Genomic DNA, 26,816 nt, shown 5'->3' on the forward strand with positions numbered 1-26,816 from the left:
TGGCGGTCTTGATGTAAACTTTAGAACTGGACTTGTGACTGATTTGGCGACAAGGTAAATGTCCATATACTCCTTATTGGCCCACCCTGTCAGAATTGGTTACGCAGTCCAGTCAGGTGTAGCCAAACACAAATCTTTCAAACTTTTCAAAAGTTCCCAGACTTTACTGTTACTAATGCCTGTTAGACTTTACTTAAAAATCTATGCCTCCGGACCCCTCCAGTGGATTTTGCTCATCTTGGTGTTTAACAATTCATAACAATAGAATCTATTTATATGAATTGGTTTTAGTGCTTCTAAATGTTTTACCTGGGCTTTTTTGTTTAAGATTTTCTGCTGCTGCTCAAAGCCACCTCTACTCAGGGTTGAGCTAGAGGTTGTACAAACGAGCCTGGCTGGATCCAATATGGTTTCATGAGTGTATTTAAATCAAAACAAGGAGAGATAACCTGCACACCTATTTTTCAAGGCTATTCTTAATGTCCATTCAAAAATATCTTTATTTGAAAGTACTAATTTCAAACAACCGGTGCAACTCTGGAGATCCCTGACTAGCACCTGTCAGGTAAGTATATTAATCAAAATTCAAACAGAATCTGTTTAAGTACCAAGTTGCACTGTTCATGAGACCTATAAGGTGCTGCAATAAATTATGGTTAATCATAAAATGGTCAATCACAAACCAAACTTTCATCTAATATATACAGTTTAAAGATTTTCAAATACAAAGAAGTGCATAACAAGATCGACAATCTCTTGTGCTTTTTATGCTCTTGGGCATGTTCCTGCTCTTATGTTAGAAAACTTTATTGAAAAACTGTATATATTAGATGAAAGTTTGGTTTGTGATTGACCATTTTTTGATTGACCATTTTCTATGATTGACGTTTTGATGGAAACATAAATGATGAAATTTATGGATCACGTTGTCATATGCATTTAAATTGTGGTATGACTAGGTTGAAAGATATCATTTGAATTAACTTATTGCAGCACCTTATAGGGCTCATTAACAGTGCACCTTGGTACTTAAACAGATTCTGTTTGAATTTTGATTCATGAGTGTATTACAGGGTAAGATCACAAAAAAAACTCAACTGTCATAAATTAATTAGATCAGATCCTAAAAATGCCCTATCAGATAACTCTACACTACTCGTGTAAAGCCTACTAATATAACTAAGCATGCTACAGATTACATAGTCCCTTTGCTATGGATGTTGATGTCAATATCAATGTATATGTTATGCTGTCACTGAGTCTGCAGTCAGAAATCAATGTCTCAGCATGTTCCTTCAGCAACCGGCCTACATGTGTCTTTTCTTCCCTTGCTCTAACTTCATTTATACCTTCATCACCAATGATTTCCAAGGGAGAGGGAATAGACACTCAAGCATGGCTGACATGTTGCTGCTTTGGAACACTGTGTGGAAGGAAATCAAATGTAACAATTTCTTCAGTCAGATCTATACAAGGCAGGATGGTCTTGTGCCTGTATCTCTAGACGCATCTCTTCAGCTTTCAGAGAGTGAAAAATTCCAGTTTCTTTGCTTTTTATTGTAACTTGTGTCAAAATGTAATTCTGTATAACATCAGGTGATGAAGCACACATTTGTTAGTATTACTATTCAAACAGATAGATAGCTTTATTGGCCTCAAACATTCACATCCATACTGTAAGAAATAAGTGTGCTCATGTCAGCATACAATCAAGCCTGGAGTATGTATAAGATGTAGGTATTATTAGGAAAGCCTTGCCACAGATAACAATTCATTCCTCCTCCTTGCAGTGCCTGAGACATAATGACATTGCAATGAAATTGGCCTCTTCCCCAGTGCTCTGTGTCCAACAGGTTGATACCTAGTGCCAGCTTGTGTGAACTGTCCACCGCATCTGAGGACCACAGACAGAACCTCTGTGAACTATCAATAGAAGAAATTAGGACAAATAGCACAGGTATTCACCTGGAGGCTAACTGACTCGTCAGTATCTGCAAAATGGCAAATATAAAGGATCTACTAACCTGCAAAATGGCAACATAGATAAGTTCACTAAAGCAGATAATGGTCTGTTGCAACATTATGTTGCTCTATAGAAAGGTGTAACTAATGCATTTGAGACAAATGTATGTATTTGGGATTTTTAGATTTGAAGAGTGGCCGGGCACGAACCTGGAGGAAGGAAAGACAAGAGGGAACAACTAGATGAAGAGAAAGAGCGTGAGACTTTTCCTACAAAGCTTGTAGTCCTAAATGCTGTGGAGATCCGGAGGGAGAAGGTTCCAGGACGAAGCTGCCCTGAAAGCAAGAGAGCTCCCTCCCACTCTCTTAAGGTGAAATCTCTGGACATAGTCGAGAAAGCTGCGAAGCAGAGCGCAGCTGCCTGGTAGGAATGTAGAATCTGAAGCTCATTATTAGGTAAGCAAGGCTGTGTCCTTAGTGAGCTGAATGTGCCAGGCCCAGGGATTTGAACTTAACCCTCTTTAGCATAGGCAGCCAGTGCAGATCACGCAGGTAATGTCTCACGCTGGCCTGTATGGGGATATTAAGAAGAGTTCTGGCTGTGGCATTCTGAACCACCTGTAGCTTGTTCAGATGGTAGCTGGGCAAATCTACATTCAAGGCATTGGCATAATCAAGGCACGAGTATACCAGTATACCAGCATACGGGTAACAGTTTCCCTATCTGACCTAGGGAGAAAAGGGAGACATTTCTTTAATGATTTCAAAGTGCCACAGCATTGACCAGAAAGCTTCTGAGTAAAGAAGTTCAACTTCTCGCCAAACTAGAATCCCATATTTTTCATGGGATGGTCTTCCGTGGTAGGCAAAGGCAAATCTCGTGGCCAGAATGATTTCCGAAACTGAGGAGGCAAATTCCCGAAAAGAAGGATCTCAGTTTTTTCCTCGTTGTATTTCAACTGAACAGCAGACAGCCATTGAAAGACCGCTGAAAGATAAGATTTTGCTAGGGAGGCGGAAGGGTCATTTTTCTTCCATGTGAAGAGGAGCTGGTTATCATCAGAATAAGCAATGATCTTGGCACCAAGATCCTCAGCCAACTGTATAAGGAGAGTGACATAGATGTTAAAGAGAAGAGGGCTCAAAGTGGACCCCTGTGGCACTCCCGTGGTCACAGTCTGGGGAGAGAAAGAAACAGGGGGTATGCAAACTTGTTATGTTCAGCCCTCAAGAAAGGATTTCAGCTATCTCCAAGCACACCTTGAAACTCCAATTTCTAGGATACGGTCTAGGAGCAGCGTGTGTGGCACAGTGTCGAACACCACTGATAGGACTAACAAAATCAGGGCTGGCCGACCACCTGAGTCCAAACTTTCCTGTATGGATTCAGTAACTTCCACCAAAGCCATCACAGTGCTTTAAGTGGCTCTAAATCCAGATTGTGCCGGGTGAAGAAGGCCATGCCGTTCAACATACCCTGACAGTTGCCTGGCTGTTAACCAATTTTTCACATACTTTTGCCACGGCAAGAAGGAGGGAGATAGGGTGATAGCTGGAGGGGATGGAGGGGTCAAGAGTGGGTTTTTCCAGCAATGGGACAATTTTGGCCTGTTTCCACATAGCAGGCACCGTAGCTGTAGTAAGAGAGAGATTCATCCACTGATTGAATACTGGATTGATCGTCACTGCAGCCAAAGACAGCAGTCTAGCCGGACAGGGGTCTGCGGGTGAGCCAGATTTAAGGGACTTGAGGACCGCCAGGGAGTCTGACTAAGCAATGGCTGCGAAGGCGACCTAAGTGGATGGTGAAGCCAGAGACAGCCCATTAGGGGACAAGTTCACAGCTGAAGTCCTAATGCCGACATCGAAATTAGCATGGAAAACACAGATCTTGTCAATGAACAAGATAGAGAGTTCTTTGCACCAGGCAGACGAGGTGGAATGAGTAATAGCCTCTGCTCTGGGAAGAGAGGAAAGTTTGAATGGTGTTAAAGATTTCTTTAGCATTGTTCCTGGAAAGGGCAATGCGCTCTGCACAATGAAGGTTTTTAGCTTGAGTGATCAATGCATAATAGGCATTTTGAGCCTTTGTAAGGGCCATCTTAGCAATCGGACAGTACTCCTGTCTCCACTACCGTTCAAGTTTTTTACACAATTGTTTCTGGGTTTTAACAGTGGGTGAGAAGCAAGGTTTAGAAGGGGACTCCCTGGTGTGCCTACGACAGGTATCGTGGGACAATTTCTGTACCTCCTGGGAGATCCAGTTGGTAAAACTGTCAAGGGTTACATTCAGATCATTTGGAGAGAGCCTGGCATGAGTCAGCTGCAGGAAGATTGAAAGCTGAAAGTTACATTTTTCCAGGGGTTTTATCTTGAAGCCTCCGACAGGAAGGATCAGATGTGTATTTACTGTGGGTTTGCCATGAAAAATAGATCAAAAAGTGATCAGACCAGGGCACAGGAAGAGCATCCTTAACTGAGATAGGGAAGTTAGAACACATAGGGTCAAGAAGGTGACCGCCCTGATGGATGTGAGAGCTAACCCATTGTTGGAGTTGGGCAAGACTCAACGAGTCATGAAATTATTGGGTGGCACCAGCTTCCCCACAATCCAATTGGATGTCAAACTCCCAGAGGAGTATAAAATGAGAAAAGTGTAGAGCTCATGGGATAATAATTATAATTATTAATATTCCCATCCCAGCGCTAGCGACTAGACAGAAGTTGAGGCAAGGTTTATGCAACAGTTTTTTGGAATAGCCAGGTCTTGAGATGTTTACGGAAGGGAAAATGATGGGATTCAGCCCGAAAAAAAAGGGGCATTGTGTTCCAGAGTCTGGCCACATTGTAGGCGAATGATCTGCCTCCGCTTCTTGTCCTTTTTATTTTTGGAGTAACTACCAGATGAAGATTGGTAGAGCAGAGGCATTTTCTATGGGGGTAAGGGGTAATAGGGGGTCTATTGATAGCAGGGCTGCTACCCCAGTAGGTCCTTTGGGCTAAGCACAGAGCCTTAACTTTGACTCTGTCAGAGACAGGTAGCCAGTGTAACGCTGTCAAGGTCGGTTTGGCTGATTTGTTTTTAGGTACCCCCAGCAGTAATCTGGCCGCACAGTTCTGTGCAACTTGGAGTTTCCTCAGCATTGCCGCGGGGGCTCCAAGGTATAAAGAGTTTCCATAGTCCAAGCGTGATAGGACTAGGACCTGTATTAGGATCCTCCTGGCACTCATTGGAAGAAAGGGGAGGATGTTGCACAGTAGTCTAATAGCGCTGTAACATGCTCCTGCTACTTTAACTGATTGGTAATCAGATTTAAGAGAACTGTCCATCCAATGCCCAGGCTTTTTATCTTGGTTTTTGTGAAGGGGATAGGTCCCAAGCAAATTAGGCCAGACCTTTTTGAGGTCCAGGCTGGAGGTGTTACCCAGAAGCATTAGCTCTGTCTTTCCCCCGTTCAACTTAAGGCAGGAGTGTTCCATCCACAAAGCCACTTCTTCCAGGCAGGGTTCCAAGTTGGAAGGGTGGTTGCATGGGCCATTGAGGGAGATTACCAACTGGGTGTCATCTGTATAGGTGACAATTTTTATCCCGTAAGGCAAGATGATATCAGCCAGTGGCTGCATATACACATTAAATATTGTGGGACTCAGGGAGGATCCCTGGGGGACTCCGCAGATGATTGTCAGAACTTTAGATGTTGATTCCCCTGAAAAGACCCAAAAGGTCCTGTTCTCTAGGTAGGATTGGATCCATTTAAGTGCCTCACCTGAGACACCTCTCATCCTGAATCTCTACACTAGGATATTAAAGTTCACGGTGTCGAAAGCTGAACTCAAATCTAGGAGAATGAAGGCCACTTCTCCCCCTTGATCGAGGATCAGTTTAGATTCCTCCACAACGGCAAGCAGGGCAGTTTCCATGCCATGTAGAGGCCAGGAGCATGTTTGTGTTGGACGTAAGAGGCGGTTTGTTTCTGAAAATTCTGAGATAGTTAAATTAACATGCTTTTCTATGGCCTTGATGGTCACATTAAGCAGGGATATTGGGTGATAGTTACTCAAATCATACGGGTCCAGATTGGGTTTCTTTAATAGAGCCTTCCCCATGGCATGCTTCCAAGGTGCCGGGACTGAGCCAATAGCCATAGATTGGTTCCTTATTTCAAGCATGTGGGGAAGTATCACTTTTCCTGATTTGTACATGGGGTAGTGCTGTATCGAAGGGGAGCCGGATGTTATTTGGAGGAAAATTTCTGAAATCCTAGCTAGAGTCAGTGGGGGAAATAAATTAAGCACATGGTCTGGGCTAGGCAAGAGCATGTCCCTTAGAAGGATGTCACTAGGGCTCAGTGGTCTAGGAAAGACTGAGTAGAAGTTTTACATTTTTTCTAGAAAGAAATACGCTAGTTCATCACATCGCTCAGAAGAGAACACAGAATAGGCTTCTAATCTTGGGAATTCTAAAAGGTCTATTGCGATGTGGAAGATCTCTCTGGGAGAGTTGGCTGCTAAATTGATCCATTCCTCATAGGACGCTGCCTGGCCGATTTTTATTTTGCTTTGATATCGTGTTATGGCTTCTCTATATTTCTCTTGCTAGTGACGTAATAGTCTTTTCTCCACTTTCTCTCCAATCTTTTAAAGTCCTGTTTATATGTGAGAAGTTTGGAAGAATACGAGGGTTAAAGTTTCTCTCTCACTTTATTGCAGGATTTAAGAGGGGGACCATATCTAGAAATGTCTTAATCCAGGTGGAAAAATGATCTGTGTCCACTGTGAGGTCGCGGTTGAGTTCCAGCTCTAGACTTTCTAGGGCTGTGGTCTAAGCTTCCCTGGTAATTTGGCCCAGGGTCTGACCCTCTTGTTGGTGCATCTAATATTTGGAGGTGGGGTGGGGAGGTAACATAAATGGGAATGAGGTAGTGGTCGGTCCAAGGCATAGGGATGGGGTCACCTACCAATAGTTCATTATTATTGGTGAAAACTGTGTCCAGCGTGTGGCCCAGTTTATGGGTGGGGCATGAGACCTTTTGCAGAAGTTGGACTGCTAATATGTCCTTAGTCAGATCTGTTGCTCTCAAGACCTGGTACTTTGGGAAAGCCTATTATTAATCAGTGTATGGTTATGCAATATATTATGTTAGGCGCCTTGATGCCCATTGGGCTGAGTTCTGCGCGTTATATATTTATTTTCATTTCATTTCATTTCATGTTGCGTCAACCAGGTCAGAGTTATCAAAATGGAGGTTGAAATCCCCCTAAAAACTTAATATTTGGGGTAGTGCCAACAACTGAGGCTGCTACCTCTGGTAGGGATTGGAGGAATAGGCCACGTCCACCCGGAGGACGGTAATTGGGCACTCCGGGAAAGGATTGTACTGCAGATAGTGTGATAGTAAAGAAGAGTCTTTCACAATCCGGGACAATGTTGGCTTCCACCTGACATTCAAAACAATTTTTATATATTATTGCCAAGCCTCCCCCTTTCTTTCCCTCCCCGTTCTTTCCCTCCCCGTCTTTCAGTTGGAGGTTGTAGTCTGCCGGGAGAGTCTGCACCAAATCTGGCTCAGACTCCTTATGAAGCCAAGTTTCCGTAAAAACAATATATCTGGGGTTTCATCTTAAAGAAGTGATTTCAGCTCAATTAAGTGTTAAGGCATGGACCGACAGTTTAAAAGGAACATTTTAGAGTGTTGGGGTGTTTGGTCTCCGGGGTGCTCCGTATACAAGGGTGAAGCCTAAAAGTGCAGTTAGGGCTTTGAGGCTCCTCGCTGAGGGGAGCCATAGAGTGGCAACATGTGCTGTGACAGGGGTTCCTCAGTTTGAGTAATAGACTGCTATATTAAGTTAATTTGCCTCAGAGTTGCCAGGCAGGGGTTCTGGCCCCTGGTCCGATGGGGCGCGGACGGGCGCAGACAGGCTTGCCTTAGGAGTGCCTTTGGCACGCCAGTGAAACGTCTGCGCTGACATGCGGCAGATGAGGCATCCAGCGTTTTAAGACATGAGCATGCTGGATTGGGGGTCTGTAAACCAGGATACCTCCTAGCGAGAAATGAAGGGAGATGGTAACACAAAAATCCAGAGCTTCACCCTCCAAAATCTCCAAAAAGTTGCCTCATTGGAAATTCCACTTTTCTTTAAACACAACTGCCACTCCTCATCCCCTTCCAGATTTACGGTCTGCTCGTGAGATTTTATATCCCCTTGGGTAGCCAACTCAATCGCTGGATTAAAATGCTCATTAAGCCAGGTCTTGGTTATGAAAAGCATATTTAGAGGCTTGTAGGAAAGTAAAGCAAAGATATCTTGTGAGTGTTTAGTAACTGAGCATGCATTAATCACAGCCGCTCTAATAGTGCACACCTTCTGACTGTTACAAGGGCACAAACTGGGTTGGGGCAGGATGATGGACCCTGTGGTTAGGTCAAATTTACAGTGGTTGCAGATGGAGGTAGGGTTATCTAGAACCCCCAATCTTACCGTATCGTTACATGTCTGAGGGCAGAGCGAGAGCAACTCTTCCGGGCTATTAGGCCGATGAGCAGGCTTACTGTGGGGGTTTACCCGGGCAGCATGGCTGCCGCCAGCCGGCGCTGGCCGCTTCCGAGATGCTGATGAGAGCAGATGTTTACAACAAGGGGTGGTGAGGGACAGAGTCTCTGAATTAAACAGAATACTCTCACCCAGTCAAGAGATCAGTCAAGAGAAGAGGCTGAAATGCCAGAAACCGGTCCCCGGTAGCTTGTCTCCTTTCTGGTAAAGAATTGGCTTGGTAGTTTAGTCTGCCCTGTTCCCATGATGCACTGGGCCAGGGACAGACTGATTTGCATATAGCCAGGTTCTGAGCTGGGATGGGGCAGTGAGATAAATAACGGTGATGGATCAAGCCCTGATCTTTGGACTGGGTAAGAGTGGTCTGCTCAATTCAGACACTCTGTTCATCACCACCCCCTTTTGTAAATCGATTTTGGCCACTATAGGTGTGGCAGGGTATACTCAGACATGAGTCCCTTTCTCACTGCTCCATCAGGATTCAAGCAAGCCGGGCCGAAGAGGCTGAAATGCCAGAAACCGGTCCCCGGTAGCTTGTCTCCTTTCTGGTAAAGAATTGGCTTGGTAGTTTAGTCTGCCCTGTTCCCATGATGCACTGGGCCAGGGACAGACTGATTTGCATATAGCCAGGTTCTGAGCTGGGATGGGGCAGTGAGATAAATAACGGTGATGGATCAAGCCCTGATCTTTGGACTGGGTAAGAGTGGTCTGCTCAATTCAGACACTCTGTTCATCACCACCCCCTTTTGTAAATCGATTTTGGCCACTATAGGTGTGGCAGGGTATACTCAGACATGAGTCCCTTTCTCACTGCTCCATCAGGATTCAAGCAAGCCGGGCCGAAGAGGCTGAAATGCCAGAAACCGGTCCCCGGTAGCTTGTCTCCTTTCTGGTAAAGAATTGGCTTGGTAGTTTAGTCTGCCCTGTTCCCATGATGCACTGGGCCAGGGACAGACTGATTTGCATATAGCCAGGTTCTGAGCTGGGATGGGGCAGTGAGATAAATAACGGTGATGGATCAAGCCCTGATCTTTGGACTGGGTAAGAGTGGTCTGCTCAATTCAGACACTCTGTTCATCACCACCCCCTTTTGTAAATCGATTTTGGCCACTATAGGTGTGGCAGGGTATACTCAGACATGAGTCCCTTTCTCACTGCTCCATCAGGATTCAAGCAAGCCGGGCCGAAGAGGCTGAAATGCCAGAAACCGGTCCCCGGTAGCTTGTCTCCTTTCTGGTAAAGAATTGGCTTGGTAGTTTAGTCTGCCCTGTTCCCATGATGCACTGGGCCAGGGACAGACTGATTTGCATATAGCCAGGTTCTGAGCTGGGATGGGGCAGTGAGATAAATAACGGTGATGGATCAAGCCCTGATCTTTGGACTGGGTAAGAGTGGTCTGCTCAATTCAGACACTCTGTTCATCACCACCCCCTTTTGTAAATCGATTTTGGCCACTATAGGTGTGGCAGGGTATACTCAGACATGAGTCCCTTTCTCACTGCTCCATCAGGATTCAAGCAAGCCGGGCCGAAGAGGCTGAAATGCCAGAAACCGGTCCCCGGTAGCTTGTCTCCTTTCTGGTAAAGAATTGGCTTGGTAGTTTAGTCTGCCCTGTTCCCATGATGCACTGGGCCAGGGACAGACTGATTTGCATATAGCCAGGTTCTGAGCTGGGATGGGGCAGTGAGATAAATAACGGTGATGGATCAAGCCCTGATCTTTGGACTGGGTAAGAGTGGTCTGCTCAATTCAGACACTCTGTTCATCACCACCCCCTTTTGTAAATCGATTTTGGCCACTATAGGTGTGGCAGGGTATACTCAGACATGAGTCCCTTTCTCACTGCTCCATCAGGATTCAAGCAAGCCGGGCCGAAGAGGCTGAAATGCCAGAAACCGGTCCCCGGTAGCTTGTCTCCTTTCTGGTAAAGAATTGGCTTGGTAGTTTAGTCTGCCCTGTTCCCATGATGCACTGGGCCAGGGACAGACTGATTTGCAGATAGCCAGGTTCTGAGCTGGGATGGGGCAGTGAGATAAATAACGGTGATGGATCAAGCCCTGATCTTTGGACTGGGTAAGAGTGGTCTGCTCAATTCAGACACTCTGTTCATCACCACCCCCTTTTGTAAATCGATTTTGGCCACTATAGGTGTGGCAGGGTATACTCAGACATGAGTCCCTTTCTCACTGCTCCATCAGGATTCAAGCAAGCCGGGCCGAAGAGGCTGAAATGCCAGAAACCGGTCCCCGGTAGCTTGTCTCCTTTCTGGTAAAGAATTGGCTTGGTAGTTTAGTCTGCCCTGTTCCCATGATGCACTGGGCCAGGGACAGACTGATTTGCATATAGCCAGGTTCTGAGCTGGGATGGGGCAGTGAGATAAATAACGGTGATGGATCAAGCCCTGATCTTTGGACTGGGTAAGAGTGGTCTGCTCAATTCAGACACTCTGTTCATCACCACCCCCTTTTGTAAATCGATTTTGGCCACTATAGGTGTGGCAGGGTATACTCAGACATGAGTCCCTTTCTCACTGCTCCATCAGGATTCAAGCAAGCCGGGCCGAAGAGGCTGAAATGCCAGAAACCGGTCCCCGGTAGCTTGTCTCCTTTCTGGTAAAGAATTGGCTTGGTAGTTTAGTCTGCCCTGTTCCCATGATGCACTGGGCCAGGGACAGACTGATTTGCATATAGCCAGGTTCTGAGCTGGGATGGGGCAGTGAGATAAATAACGGTGATGGATCAAGCCCTGATCTTTGGACTGGGTAAGAGTGGTCTGCTCAATTCAGACACTCTGTTCATCACCACCCCCTTTTGTAAATCGATTTTGGCCACTATAGGTGTGGCAGGGTATACTCAGACATGAGTCCCTTTCTCACTGCTCCATCAGGATTCAAGCAAGCCGGGCCGAAGAGGCTGAAATGCCAGAAACCGGTCCCCGGTAGCTTGTCTCCTTTCTGGTAAAGAATTGGCTTGGTAGTTTAGTCTGCCCTGTTCCCATGATGCACTGGGCCAGGGACAGACTGATTTGCATATAGCCAGGTTCTGAGCTGGGATGGGGCAGTGAGATAAATAACGGTGATGGATCAAGCCCTGATCTTTGGACTGGGTAAGAGTGGTCTGCTCAATTCAGACACTCTGTTCATCACCACCCCCTTTTGTAAATCGATTTTGGCCACTATAGGTGTGGCAGGGTATACTCAGACATGAGTCCCTTTCTCACTGCTCCATCAGGATTCAAGCAAGCCGGGCCGAAGAGGCTGAAATGCCAGAAACCGGTCCCCGGTAGCTTGTCTCCTTTCTGGTAAAGAATTGGCTTGGTAGTTTAGTCTGCCCTGTTCCCATGATGCACTGGGCCAGGGACAGACTGATTTGCATATAGCCAGGTTCTGAGCTGGGATGGGGCAGTGAGATAAATAACTGTGATGGATCAAGCCCTGATCTTTGGACTGGGTAAGAGTGGTCTGCTCAATTCAGACACTCTGTTCATCACCACCCCCTTTTGTAAATCGATTTTGGCCACTATAGGTGTGGCAGGGTATACTCAGACATGAGTCCCTTTCTCACTGCTCCATCAGGATTCAAGCAAGCCGGGCCGAAGAGGCTGAAATGCCAGAAACCGGTCCCCGGTAGCTTGTCTCCTTTCTGGTAAAGAATTGGCTTGGTAGTTTAGTCTGCCCTGTTCCCATGATGCACTGGGCCAGGGACAGACTGATTTGCATATAGCCAGGTTCTGAGCTGGGATGGGGCAGTGAGATAAATAACGGTGATGGATCAAGCCCTGATCTTTGGACTGGGTAAGAGTGGTCTGCTCAATTCAGACACTCTGTTCATCACCACCCCCTTTTGTAAATCGATTTTGGCCACTATAGGTGTGGCAGGGTATACTCAGACATGAGTCCCTTTCTCACTGCTCCATCAGGATTCAAGCAAGCCGGGCCGAAGAGGCTGAAATGCCAGAAACCGGTCCCCGGTAGCTTGTCTCCTTTCTGGTAAAGAATTGGCTTGGTAGTTTAGTCTGCCCTGTTCCCATGATGCACTGGGCCAGGGACAGACTGATTTGCATATAGCCAGGTTCTGAGCTGGGATGGGGCAGTGAGATAAATAACGGCGATGGATCAAGCCCTGATCTTTGGACTGGGTAAGAGTGGTCTGCTCAATTCAGACACTCTGTTCATCACCACCCCCTTTTGTAAATCGATTTTGGCCACTATAGGTGTGGCAGGGTATACTCAGACATGAGTCCCTTTCTCACTGCTCCATCAGGATTCAAGCAAGCCGGGCCGAAGAGGCTGAAATGCCAGAAACCGGTCCCCGGTAGCTTGTCTCCTTTCTGGTAAAGAATTGGCTTGGTAGTTTAGTCTGCCCTGTTCCCATGATGCACTGGGCCAGGGACAGACTGATTTGCATATAGCCAGGTTCTGAGCTGGGATGGGGCAGTGAGATAAATAACGGTGATGGATCAAGCCCTGATCTTTGGACTGGGTAAGAGTGGTCTGCTCAATTCAGACACTCTGTTCATCACCACCCCCTTTTGTAAATCGATTTTGGCCACTATAGGTGTGGCAGGGTATACTCAGACATGAGTCCCTTTCTCACTGCTCCATCAGGATTCAAGCAAGCCGGGCCGAAGAGGCTGAAATGCCAGAAACCGGTCCCCGGTAGCTTGTCTCCTTTCTGGTAAAGAATTGGCTTGGTAGTTTAGTCTGCCCTGTTCCCATGATGCACTGGGCCAGGGACAGACTGATTTGCATATAGCCAGGTTCTGAGCTGGGATGGGGCAGTGAGATAAATAACGGTGATGGATCAAGCCCTGATCTTTGGACTGGGTAAGAGTGGTCTGCTCAATTCAGACACTCTGTTCATCACCACCCCCTTTTGTAAATCGATTTTGGCCACTATAGGTGTGGCAGGGTATACTCAGACATGAGTCCCTTTCTCACTGCTCCATCAGGATTCAAGCAAGCCGGGCCGAAGAGGCTGAAATGCCAGAAACCGGTCCCCGGTAGCTTGTCTCCTTTCTGGTAAAGAATTGGCTTGGTAGTTTAGTCTGCCCTGTTCCCATGATGCACTGGGCCAGGGACAGACTGATTTGCATATAGCCAGGTTCTGAGCTGGGATGGGGCAGTGAGATAAATAACGGTGATGGATCAAGCCCTGATCTTTGGACTGGGTAAGAGTGGTCTGCTCAATTCAGACACTCTGTTCATCACCACCCCCTTTTGTAAATCGATTTTGGCCACTATAGGTGTGGCAGGGTATACTCAGACATGAGTCCCTTTCTCACTGCTCCATCAGGATTCAAGCAAGCCGGGCCGAAGAGGCTGAAATGCCAGAAACCGGTCCCCGGTAGCTTGTCTCCTTTCTGGTAAAGAATTGGCTTGGTAGTTTAGTCTGCCCTGTTCCCATGATGCACTGGGCCAGGGACAGACTGATTTGCATATAGCCAGGTTCTGAGCTGGGATGGGGCAGTGAGATAAATAACGGTGATGGATCAAGCCCTGATCTTTGGACTGGGTAAGAGTGGTCTGCTCAATTCAGACACTCTGTTCATCACCACCCCCTTTTGTAAATCGATTTTGGCCACTATAGGTGTGGCAGGGTATACTCAGACATGAGTCCCTTTCTCACTGCTCCATCAGGATTCAAGCAAGCCGGGCCGAAGAGGCTGAAATGCCAGAAACCGGTCCCCGGTAGCTTGTCTCCTTTCTGGTAAAGAATTGGCTTGGTAGTTTAGTCTGCCCTGTTCCCATGATGCACTGGGCCAGGGACAGACTGATTTGCATATAGCCAGGTTCTGAGCTGGGATGGGGCAGTGAGATAAATAACGGTGATGGATCAAGCCCTGATCTTTGGACTGGGTAAGAGTGGTCTGCTCAATTCAGACACTCTGTTCATCACCACCCCCTTTTGTAAATCGATTTTGGCCACTATAGGTGTGGCAGGGTATACTCAGACATGAGTCCCTTTCTCACTGCTCCATCAGGATTCAAGCAAGCCGGGCCGAAGAGGCTGAAATGCCAGAAACCGGTCCCCGGTAGCTTGTCTCCTTTCTGGTAAAGAATTGGCTTGGTAGTTTAGTCTGCCCTGTTCCCATGATGCACTGGGCCAGGGACAGACTGATTTGCATATAGCCAGGTTCTGAGCTGGGATGGGGCAGTGAGATAAATAACGGTGATGGATCAAGCCCTGATCTTTGGACTGGGTAAGAGTGGTCTGCTCAATTCAGACACTCTGTTCATCACCACCCCCTTTTGTAAATCGATTTTGGCCACTATAGGTGTGGCAGGGTATACTCAGACATGAGTCCCTTTCTCACTGCTCCATCAGGATTCAAGCAAGCCGGGCCGAAGAGGCTGAAATGCCAGAAACCGGTCCCCGGTAGCTTGTCTCCTTTCTGGTAAAGAATTGGCTTGGTAGTTTAGTCTGCCCTGTTCCCATGATGCACTGGGCCAGGGACAGACTGATTTGCATATAGCCAGGTTCTGAGCTGGGATGGGGCAGTGAGATAAATAACGGTGATGGATCAAGCCCTGATCTTTGGACTGGGTAAGAGTGGTCTGCTCAATTCAGACACTCTGTTCATCACCACCCCCTTTTGTAAATCGATTTTGGCCACTATAGGTGTGGCAGGGTATACTCAGACATGAGTCCCTTTCTCACTGCTCCATCAGGATTCAAGCAAGCCGGGCCGAAGAGGCTGAAATGCCAGAAACCGGTCCCCGGTAGCTTGTCTCCTTTCTGGTAAAGAATTGGCTTGGTAGTTTAGTCTGCCCTGTTCCCATGATGCACTGGGCCAGGGACAGACTGATTTGCATATAGCCAGGTTCTGAGCTGGGATGGGGCAGTGAGATAAATAACGGTGATGGATCAAGCCCTGATCTTTGGACTGGGTAAGAGTGGTCTGCTCAATTCAGACACTCTGTTCATCACCACCCCCTTTTGTAAATCGATTTTGGCCACTATAGGTGTGGCAGGGTATACTCAGACATGAGTCCCTTTCTCACTGCTCCATCAGGATTCAAGCAAGCCGGGCCGAAGAGGCTGAAATGCCAGAAACCGGTCCCCGGTAGCTTGTCTCCTTTCTGGTAAAGAATTGGCTTGGTAGTTTAGTCTGCCCTGTTCCCATGATGCACTGGGCCAGGGACAGACTGATTTGCATATAGCCAGGTTCTGAGCTGGGATGGGGCAGTGAGATAAATAACGGTGATGGATCAAGCCCTGATCTTTGGACTGGGTAAGAGTGGTCTGCTCAATTCAGACACTCTGTTCATCACCACCCCCTTTTGTAAATCGATTTTGGCCACTATAGGTGTGGCAGGGTATACTCAGACATGAGTCCCTTTCTCACTGCTCCATCAGGATTCAAGCAAGCCGGGCCGAAGAGGCTGAAATGCCAGAAACCGGTCCCCGGTAGCTTGTCTCCTTTCTGGTAAAGAATTGGCTTGGTAGTTTAGTCTGCCCTGTTCCCATGATGCACTGGGCCAGGGACAGACTGATTTGCATATAGCCAGGTTCTGAGCTGGGATGGGGCAGTGAGATAAATAACGGTGATGGATCAAGCCCTGATCTTTGGACTGGGTAAGAGTGGTCTGCTCAATTCAGACACTCTGTTCATCACCACCCCCTTTTGTAAATCGATGAGAGCAGATGGGCTTGCCTTAGCCACGCCTTCTTATGTGTCCTCCCTTTCGGATGACTAGAGCACTCACTAACAAAATGGTGTCTCTGGTCATCTCGAGCCGGAAGAGGCAGAGTGGGCAAACAAATTCAAATTAAAACACTACTTAAGTGTACAATTAAATATTGGCAATTTTATAGTTATAAACAGTTGTAGTAAAATACTGCAGTAAAATAATAGCATGGGCACAGAGTTTTAAAAAGGCAGAAGGGGGACAGGAAGTAAGAAATAAAATGGTACTAAGCAAGGAGATTAGCAGCAATGTAGAAAATGGTAAACCCAACACTGAACTCAGTGCAGGCAAGATCGGTGAGAGAAGTTAACCGACCACACAGGCAAATATGCCATGCAGTGTGTATTCTTATGTGCACCCCCCTTTCGATGACTAGAGCACACACTAACAAAATGGCGTCTCTGGTCGTCCAAAGCCGGAAGAGGCAGAGTGTCCAAAGCACCCTCTGTTAGAGCAACCAAACAAATTCAAATTCAAACCGTGAGTAAGTGTACAATTCAATAATGCCAATTTTATAGTTAAAATCAGTTGTAGTAAAATACTGCAGTAAAAAAATAGCGCAGGCACAGAGTTGTAAAAAGACAAAAGGGGGACAGGGAGTAAGAAATAAAACTGGACTAAGCACGGAGAATAGCAGCAGAGTAGAAAAATGTAAACCAGACACTGAACTCAGTGTAGGCAAGATTGGTGAGAGAAGGTAACCAACTACACAAGCAAGCGCGTCTGTGCAGCGTGCATTCTTATGTGCCTTCCCCTTTGGACGACTTTAGCACTCACTAACAAAATGGCGCCTCTGGTAAAACCTGAGCCGGAAGACGCAGAGTGGTCAAAGCACCCTCCGTTAGAACAACCAAACAAATTCAAATTGAAACAGTGAGTAAGTGTGCAATTTATTATTGCATACTTTATAGTAGTAAAATACCTCAGTAAAATAATAGTGCAGGCACAGAGCTTTTAAAAAGGCAAAAGGGGGACAGGGAGTAAGAAATAAAATGGGACTAAGCCCGGAGAATAGCAGCAGAGTAGAAAACGGTAAGACCAACACTAAACTCAGCGCAGGCAAGATCGGTGAGAGAAGTTAACCGACCACATAGGCCATGTCAATGTATGTCAACTGCAATAATAAGCCAGGCAATCCAGAATTCTCAAACCTCACAGGATATATGAACTCTCTGGTTTGGAAGGATCTTGGAAAGATGATCGACCAAGTAACAAATGGGAAGCTCTTCTCTCAAAAGTTGAGAATGTAATCCATACCCTTCATAGTTCAGTAGCCTACCTCCTTTCATCTATGAACAGCCTGCAAGCAGAGTAGAAGATTGATCTGGAGATTGTGGCAAAATAACCTTCTGATCATTGGAATGGTGTTGGGATAAAAGACTTCTCTCCAGAACAGTTTCAGCACCCCTGCTTCATCCTTGGATGCAGATGCAGTAACTATCTCCCTATACTATATGCAAGTAGTTCAAAAATAGGAAAAGTGCTTCTTAGATGGCAAGACAAAATTCATGTAGATGCAGTTGGTCTACATCCTGCTACGCCCTGCTAATTTAAAGGTGATCTATAATGGTAAATCTTGTTTCTTCAACACTCCCAAAAGCAACTGGGACTCTGTATATGAGAAAAAGGAGTTCAGTGACCCAGCTAGATGGGCAAATAGCATACCTAGATAACATTCACACCCCAATAAATGGACACAAGTGGAAAGCCATAGACTTGAGAGACACTGCTGCAGTCGTTTAATGGAAAGGTCCAGAATTCTGCAACAATAGGGAGCAACGGAGATGAGAAACATCAATAACCTTACTGGATTGGGGATCTCAAAACTAGCATTGATACTTGGAATGTTAAAATAGCCACAGCTGATTTATTGCCTTGCTTTTCGTGCTTGTGTCCTCTTACTTTCCCTTTTTGCCTGAAACTACTTGCAATTGGGTCTCATACTCCCTATCCTCTGGAATGAGGACCATGCTATCTTTTTATATGTCCTGCTAACTTTATGAGAACTGTATCCTTATTTTCTATGACAAGAGTTTATTTGTTGTGGCTTGGATGAATGTGTTGCACCCACAAAATGAAGATGTTCAGATATCTATTCCTTAAGAGGAGCTTAACCATGTGTATCAGATCAGGAGGGGAGGCAGTCTATTGCAGTGGAGAGTACTTGGTCCAGACTTTCAAAGACCAACTGATGGAATTATAGCAAATGTTTGTTCCTTTTTCTTAATATGAACTCAATTGGACTACAGATACTTCTTGAAAGTAACTACAGGGAGGGGAGATGTTTGAGAAGTAGGTTCTTTTCCATTTGCATTACTTTTTCAAATTGTTTCAGTTGACAGAATGTGTAAAAGCTGTCAGTTTTTCTTCCAACCAATGGCCTCTGTATCATGTTCTAATCATCCAAATGAATTTTGGGCCCGACATGGAATGTGAATTGCTTCAATTCAATTCAATTCAATTCAGTGATTTATATAGCGCGCTAAATACCCAGAGGGTCTCAAGGCGCTTGGAGAAGGGTGGGGAGTTACTTGTCGAATATCCAGGTTTTAAGTTGCTTTCTGAAAGCTAGGTGGTCCTGTGTGAGGCGAAGGTGAGTGGGAAGTGAGTTCCAGGTTTTAGCCGCCAGGTAGGAGAAGGATCTTCCTCCCATGGTGGATTTGTTGATGCGAGGTACAGCAGCAAGAGCTTGGTGGGAGGGGTGTAGCTGGCGGGAGGGGGTGTAGAAGGAAAGTCGTGTGTTGAGGCATTCGGGTCCAAGTTTGTAAAGTGCTTTGTGTGCGTGGGTTAGAAGGCGGAATGTTATCCTCCTATTGATGGGGAGCCAGTGGAGGTTTTTCAGGTGACCAGAGATGTGATCTTCACGCGGAATGTCTAGAATGAGTCTGGCTGATGCGTTCTGGATGCGTTGGAGTTTTTCCTGAAGTTTAGCGGTGGTACCGGCGTATAGGGTGTTTCCGTAGTCCCGGCGGCTTGTAACTAGTGCGTGGGTGACCGTTTTTCTGGTTTCAGAGGGGATCCAACGAAATGTTTTTTTGAGCATGCGAAGAATGTTGAAGCAAGATGATGAAACGGCGTTGACTTGTCTAGTCATCGAGAGTGAGGAATCCAGGATGACGCCCAGGTTCCGTGCGTGGTCCGTCGGGATGGGTGCTTTTCCAAGGGCCTCTGGCCACCAAGAGTCGTCCCAGGCAGTTTTGTCTGAATTGAGTTTCAGACGGCTGTGCTTCATCCACTCGGCTACTTCTTTCATTCCTTCATGTAGGTTGGTTTTGGCGGTGATAGGGTCTTTGGTGAGTGAGAGGATCAGTTGAGTGTCATCAGCGTAGGAGATGATGTTGAGGTTGTGTTGGCGTGCGATGGCCGCGAGGGGGCTCATGTATACGTTGAAGAGGGTGGGGCTGAGTGAAGATCCTTGTGGCACGCCACAAATGACTTCAGTGGCCTCTGACTTGAATGGTGGGAGGCGGACTCTCTGAGTTCTTCCGGTAAGGAACGAGGTGATCCATTCCAGTGCTTTTCCTTGGATACCTATGTTTCTGAGGCGTTGTAACAGGGTGCTATGACAGACTGTGTCGAAGGCTGCGGAGAGGTCGAGGAGGATGAGGGCGACTGTGTCTCCATTGTCCAGAAGAGTTCGAATGTCGTCTGTTGCTGCGATGAGTGCAGTCTCAGTGCTGTGTTTGGCTCGGAAGCCAGACTGTGAGGAGTCGAGGGATTTGTTGGTTTCGAGGAAGGCGGCGAGCTGGTTGTTGACAGCTTTCTCAATGACTTTGGCCGGGAATGGAAGGAGTGATATGGGGCGGTAGTTTTTGAGTTCGGTGGGGTCAGCTGTGGGTTTTTCAGAAGGGCGCTGAGTTCGGCGTGTTTCCAGCTACCTGGGAAGGTGGCGGGGTTGAGGGAGCAGTTGATGACATCTCGGAGGTGGGGTGCGATGATGGAATCTGCTTTGTTGAAGATGTGGTGAGGGCATTGGTCTGAGGGGGATCCTGAGTGGATGGAGTTCATCAGGCAGATGGTATCATCCGTGGAGATTGGGTTCCAGTCATTAAGGATGTTCAAGGGGGGTGAGGGTGTGTCAGAAGGAAGGGTGGGTTGGTCTCCGGGTTGGTTGTCGAAGCTGTTGTGGATGTCTGTGATTTTGTCATGGAAGAATGAAGCTAGGAAGTCGCAGAGGTCTTGAGAGGGAGTGATGTCGTTGGAGTTGGCAGTGGGGTTGGTCAATTCTTTGACGATGTTGAATAATTCTTTGCTGTTGTGGGCGTTGTTGTCAAGTCGGTCTTTGAAAGCGGCTTTCTTGGCAGTTCGGATCAGTTGGTGGTGTATGCAGGTGGCGTTTTTGAAGGCGTCTCTGGTGCTGGTGTTTGGGTCTTTTTTCCAGGCCTTCTCAAGGGAGCGACATAGTTTCTTGGATTTCTTAAGATCATCGTTGAACCAGGGGGCGTTTTAGTTGCCTTGTTTGATAAGACGTTTTTTCAGGGGTGCTAGGATGTCGGCGCTGTTGGTTAGCCATTGAGTGAGGTTAATGGCTGCTTGGTTGGCGTTCGTTGAGTGGGCAGGGAGGTTTTGAAGAAGCGATGAGGAGATCTGGTCGAGGATGATTTTGTTCCAGTTTCTTCGCAGAGTAGGTTGAGGATGGTTGTGGGTTGTGGTCTTTTTGTGGATAAAGTGAACGCAGCTGTGGTCCGTCCACTGGAGAGCTGTGGTGTGACTGAAGGAGATATGTTTGCTGGAGGTGAAGATAGGGTCGAGTGTGTGACCTGCGTAGTGAGTGGGGGTATTGACAAGTTGTTTGAGTCCGAGGTTGGCGAGATTGTCCAGAAGAGTGGTGGTGTTGTTGTCGTTGTTCTTTTCCAGATGATAATTGAGGTCTCCCAATAGAATGTAGTCCTTGGAGGGGAGGGCGTGTGGGGTGATAAAGTCAGTGATGTCTTCACTGAATTGTGCTCGGGGTCCTGGTGGCCTGTAGAGGAGGGTGCCTCTGAGTGTGGTCTTGGGGTCGGTGTGGATCTGGAAGTGAAGGTGTCAACAATGAGGTCAAAAGGGGAGCAGTAATGATGTGTGAAAGTCTTATCCCAGTAAAATACTAAAAGTAACTATCCTCATGTTCATAAATTAAAAGCCTTTTTAGATCGGTGTGGGGAATGTCCAGAGACTTTACATAGGCCTTCAAGAGAGTAGTCACATTGGCATGTATGGATGCATGTAGAATATCTGTAGTTTAAACCTAGCCAAAAAGGCAGTGCAGTACAATATATTATGCAGTAATTTTACTACTTACCTTTCTTCTCATTCCTCTGGTTCTTCCCATTCGCATCCTATTCCTATCTTCCTAGCTAAAGAGATGTACTTTGGTGATTTACGTATTGGTGACCAGCTCACTTGAGGGACTCAGTTGAATATTTCTTGTATTTATCTTCAATGCACACTCTAGGTATGCATGTTGAATTTGAATAGTGCAAACTAAGCTAAAAGGCAAAGCAGCACTGTATCTTATGCAGTAATTTTACTTCATAAGTTCTTCCCATTCACATCTCCCCAGTTAAAGACAGATACTTTGGAGTATTATGTAAAGGTGACAAGTTAATTCAATGACAATGAGTTGCACCGTCCTCAACAAAAGAGGGGCGTCCCCCACTCACACTCGAATATGACGTGTAATCAAGTCAACGAATGTTCAAAAAAACGATTTTTCAAATCACTTGGTTAAGAACCTTGATATTAATATTATTACTCCTTCTCAATACACAGCTTTACTAGAATGATCCACTGAATATCATGATTTAGGAAAGAGATGTGATGTGGTAATGGCCATGATGTTGAAGAATTTTCACCACTAATTATTTTTACAAGTAAGCACTGTGCATTTTAATTGTATGCTACTCATAATCATTAGCAATAAGACATTTTCACTGAGCACGTACTTACATGTTCTTTACTAAGGTCGGTTCATGAGAACTATTTGTTTTTTAGAAAAAGTCCACGCTATATACAATTTGGGTAAGCGCATATTCACTGACATGACGTTCACACATTTTAACATCAGCCTCTCAGTATTAACTTTTACCATAGTCTTTTATGAGAACCGGACACATGACACTAACAACTGGTAAAGTCACCATGACACTGGGAGCATGTTTTGTAGATTTCAGGTCTCATTTGTTCGCCTTAATAATGAATACTCACTGGGACGATATTGGTTCAATGAAAACATTTGTTTTGAAATTGGTGCTCAGAATTTCCATTTCCTTTGATTGGTTTTTACCGCTTCTCACTGGGGTCACCTTTTCCTTAAAAAGCATGACATCACTATGCAAGAACTGCATATTAACCCTAGTTAATGAATTGACTTAAGGTCATGTGTGGCGATTGACTTAATGTTTCCTTTAAAAATTACAGATATTATTGCCCTGACGAAGGGCTACAGCCCAAAATGCATTGGGTAACCAGGCGCACAGAAATATTGTGTTGAAATTTAATTTTCTTATAATGAAGATGAAATGATTATAAGGTAATAAGGCCATCAAACAGTTTCAGACTAATCTCGAAGAAGATTACATTTGATTTGAAAAATCGTTTTTTTGAACATTCGTTGACTTGATTACACGTCATATTCGACTGCGAGTTTATTGTCTTTTGTTGAGGACCGCACAACTCATTGTTGATAATCATTCCTTTCACTCAGAAGGATTAATCCACCAGCACCACCCACTTTTTCACATGGATTACTTGGATTACACTGGAGTGCGTCAGACTATAAAATCACACTGCTTCAAGTTAATTTAATGAACACTTTTGGATATTTTGTAGTCTTTATGCTCCATGCACACTCAAGGAGACCACCCTAGGAGTCTCCACAGAACTACTGTTGAAAACCTGGAATTGAATTCCTACCTATTTGGGCAACCTGAATGGGGTTATGAGAAAGTTGGTGGGGTAGGCATCTATGTTGAAGAGAAAACACCTTATATTCTGTTAATCATCAATCCTTCTGTTGCCTAACTTTTTTTTCTTCCAGCCATTAATGTCTCTAGACTAGCAACAGGGCTTTTCACCAAGAGAGTTGTAGCTGTACCATCCAAAAGGAGGACCACGCATTATCTACTACCTAAATACCTGGTGGTTATTAGAAGACAACATCTTGGCATTCCTGATCAAGGAAGGCAATTTTTATTTTCAGTATAATTTTGATTTGGTCTCATTGGCATCCACCATGTGTGATAGCTTCAGGACCATCTTTTGAGAAAAGAACATGATGCACCCCTGTGGTAAGGTGAAGGACCAATAACTGAGGGTCACAACTATAATGAAAACGATTCCCAAGCTAGAACAAAACCATTGTTGCTGGAAGGAATGCCAAACTACTCAATGTATTTGAATCAACTTAATCTTAAGAATGAGAAAAAACTAGAATGCAAAACAGACAGACATATTTGGAGAGCTTTGCAGTGGTGCATGTGTGCATATGGACATAACATAAACAAACACTTAAATGGCCTATCCAATTTTGAGGCAGTCTCCAAAATCCAAAATCATTGCACAAATATATGATTTGGTGGGATGAAGGTTAGTGATAGGTGCCTTTGCAGACTGTTAAAAAGAGCTCTCCAATGCATGCTTCTAGGGGGTACACGAAATTGATAACCCTCTACTCCAGGACATTTCCGACCCTCCCAAAATTAGATGTGTAGGAACTTGACCTGCCTTCGACCCTAGAGGAGATAATGGAAAGTGAAATGGCAGTTAGATAAAATCCTTATATTTCCTCTTGAACTCTTTAAGAAATTTGCCTTCCTTCTCTGTATGGAGGAGTTTGTTTACAGAGGCAGTGGTTGTCTAGAAAACACAGTTGGAAATGGAGACTGTCATGGAACCACTTTCAAGATGTTAGACCTTAATAGGTTAAAGAAACATATGTGGTTGTAAAAGCTTTCACTGTGATGGTTGAACCTGAGAGATGTCTGTAGATGTATATTCAGATCTTCACCAGGCGTAATGCCATCAATACTATCTGCTTTCTTCTTCTTAGTGACAAAATAAAAATAAAAAAACTGATTTCTTAAAAAAAAAAGAACTGTGAATACATTTTATGAACTTGCTAGTGCTTTGGGTGGTATGTTCAGAGAAGTTGTGTGTCCATAAAGAAATTAGATTAGTCTTGATTTAAATTTCATGTGAAAGCAAAGTAAATTAACAGATTCCTCCAATTGACTTTACCCAATAGTTGTTGTCTGCACACAGAAAGACAAGTTTACTATACGCATTGATATCAGTAGTGAGAAGTAACCTATTTTGCAAAAGGACACCATCTTCTGAGAAGTCACTGCATTTCAGTATGTTTGTTCTGAAAACTTTAAATAGAGTTTGCAGCATCCAAGCATTCTAGGATGACATCCTGGTGTATGGTGTCAATCATTTGGGAGACTGACAAGATACTGGATGCTTTCCTGGGTGTGCTGGAGACAAGAGCATGTAGAATAAGGAAGGCTAAGTACATTTTTAGTAAGTTTGAGATTGAACATTCTGAGTATTTCTTATACAGGGATGGTATCAGATCAGAATATGTGGAGTTAATTAGAGTTTAATTAGAATATGGCACATGCAGAACATCAGCAAAACACACCTAATGAGTGTACATAGACATGCATATATACTAAGACAAGAGCTTGTATTAATCAGCTTAGTGATACTCAATGCAAAGTCCTATTTAGTACTGTGTATAAAAGGACCTTGTTATTCAAAACACAAAATCCTAAACAACAAATGAACAAGTTCACTGACACATGTCAACATTTTGAATAAACTTAGCAATTTTATCAAGCAAAATATTATATTCTTTAACTTAATATTTTAAAAAATCCTGTTGCTACCTTTCCAGGTAAGTGTTCCATGGTTAACAAATGCATACTCCTGTACAGTGAGGATATCAAAAATGTTTCTCACCTGAGTGTGTTTTCCACCCCATAAGATGGCGCTCTCGTTAATTACTAACTTTAAACCTTGAGGAGCTTGGCCATTGTAGGTCCCCACTTTCACAAAGCTGCTGCTGTTACTGGATGTCATGTGCCAATATAACACATCATATAATGGTGGGGTGTCACCATTTGAATCAAAAAGAATCTCACTGCCAGCAGAGATCTTCATGTGAACATTCTTTACATAGTGCAATATCTGTAAACAAAATATAAAAATAATATGAATATGGAGTAATTTTGAAAGAATCTGACTTGATCAACATTGAGTCTTTAAGAACATGATTGATGCATTGAAATGATTCAGAATGATACTCCAGTTTTACGATTAGAACCAGAGACAGTGTCAATACATGGGAGCATTCACCTGCCATGGTTGAAAATCTTTAGGATCTGCACATGACCTGTTGGTGAAGGGACCGTCCTGTGGTTTACAATGGAGCAGATTATGCAGTGCTTGGGCCAAGGCATAGGTGGCTTTATATGCATTGTAGGGAAATAAGAAATAATTCACCTCAAACACAGAAGTATCGAGAAGTTGCAGTTTTTCTCTCCCAGTGCATAACCCTTTCAGATCTGTCATGTTCCCAAAATTTGCTTCTATAGATTTTTCTGGCCATTTGCAACTAAAGACCTGCTGCCAGAATGACTTTAGGAATATATCCTCAGAATCTATCCATGGGTTGATGCTGTACAGGAATTCTTTGAACCCAGGTATTTCTCCTCTCTCCAGTGTCAGTGCCAGTGTGCCGTTCAATATTTGCCACAGTCCAGTCTGGGAAAACACTGGTGAGGGGATCCAGCTTGTCACTCCAATCCATATTTTCGGAGCAATCCTTTGACGAGATATTTCATTCAGAAAAGGGGCCATATGCACTGCAAATGCATAACAGACAATCACTTTGGCAGTGGAAGATTGTATAATGTCAATGACATGAGCTAGGGAAGCCCTGCTGGCTTGTGTGGGGAGAGTCTCAAAGATTTCAATACAGATCCCATTCCTTACTGCTTCTTCCTTAAGCATTTGGCTGCCTTGAAGGCCAAAGTCATTGTTGGAGGCAAGAATTCCAATCCATGCCCAGCCAAAGTGGAGAAGTATCTGAAGAATAGCTTCTACCTGAAAAGAGGTACCAGCCACTGTCCTAAGAAAGGATGGGAACTGGGCTTTGTCACTCAGGATGGGGAGCCCTGCACCGTAGCTAATCTGTTAGGAAGAGAACACATTTACAGTGGTGATTAACGAGACTTGAGTCTTGATTGCTGACTACGGATATGGCATCAACATTTTTGCTTTAAGAAATGTACCTAATCCGCATGTTTATTTACCAGTAGTGGCTAGTAAAATTTCAAACAGTTGTGGCAGACATTGCTGTCTCAAACTGTACCTAGCAATCAACCAACAAGTGGAAGCCTGAATACCGTGAAGAGACCTTCAGGAGTTCACCCTCCTTGATGACAACCAATAAAATTCTTAAAGATGATGCATTTATTGTTTGACTGAAAAGAGCACAGATTCAAGGAAAAGGAGTAAAGCCTATCTTCCCTTCTAAAGATTTGTGGGGGTCCACATCCTAATACTTTATTGAAACTTTGGACAAATGTGCATTATACAATACAGTATCTATAGGAAAATGTCTGCC

General features: G+C 44.9%; 1 protein-coding gene across 1 annotated transcript in view; it reads right to left on the reverse strand.

Moving 5' to 3' along the window:
- Positions 1-26,816, reverse strand: part of LOC147684529 (extracellular calcium-sensing receptor-like) — a 109,493-nt gene that overhangs the window by 35,694 nt on the left and 46,983 nt on the right. Inside the window, exons 4-5 of the mRNA XM_086939690.1 lie at positions 25,544-26,380; positions 25,148-25,375 (exon numbers count right to left, since the gene is read on the reverse strand). Of these exons, the coding sequence (XP_086795816.1) occupies positions 25,148-25,375; positions 25,544-26,380 (1,065 nt within the window). The remainder of the gene's footprint in view (positions 1-25,147; positions 25,376-25,543; positions 26,381-26,816) is intronic.

The sequence above is a fragment of the Lissotriton vulgaris genome, chromosome 10 (assembly GCF_964263255.1).
Source record: "Lissotriton vulgaris chromosome 10, aLisVul1.2, whole genome shotgun sequence".
Classification (NCBI taxonomy): domain Eukaryota; kingdom Metazoa; phylum Chordata; class Amphibia; order Caudata; family Salamandridae; genus Lissotriton; species Lissotriton vulgaris.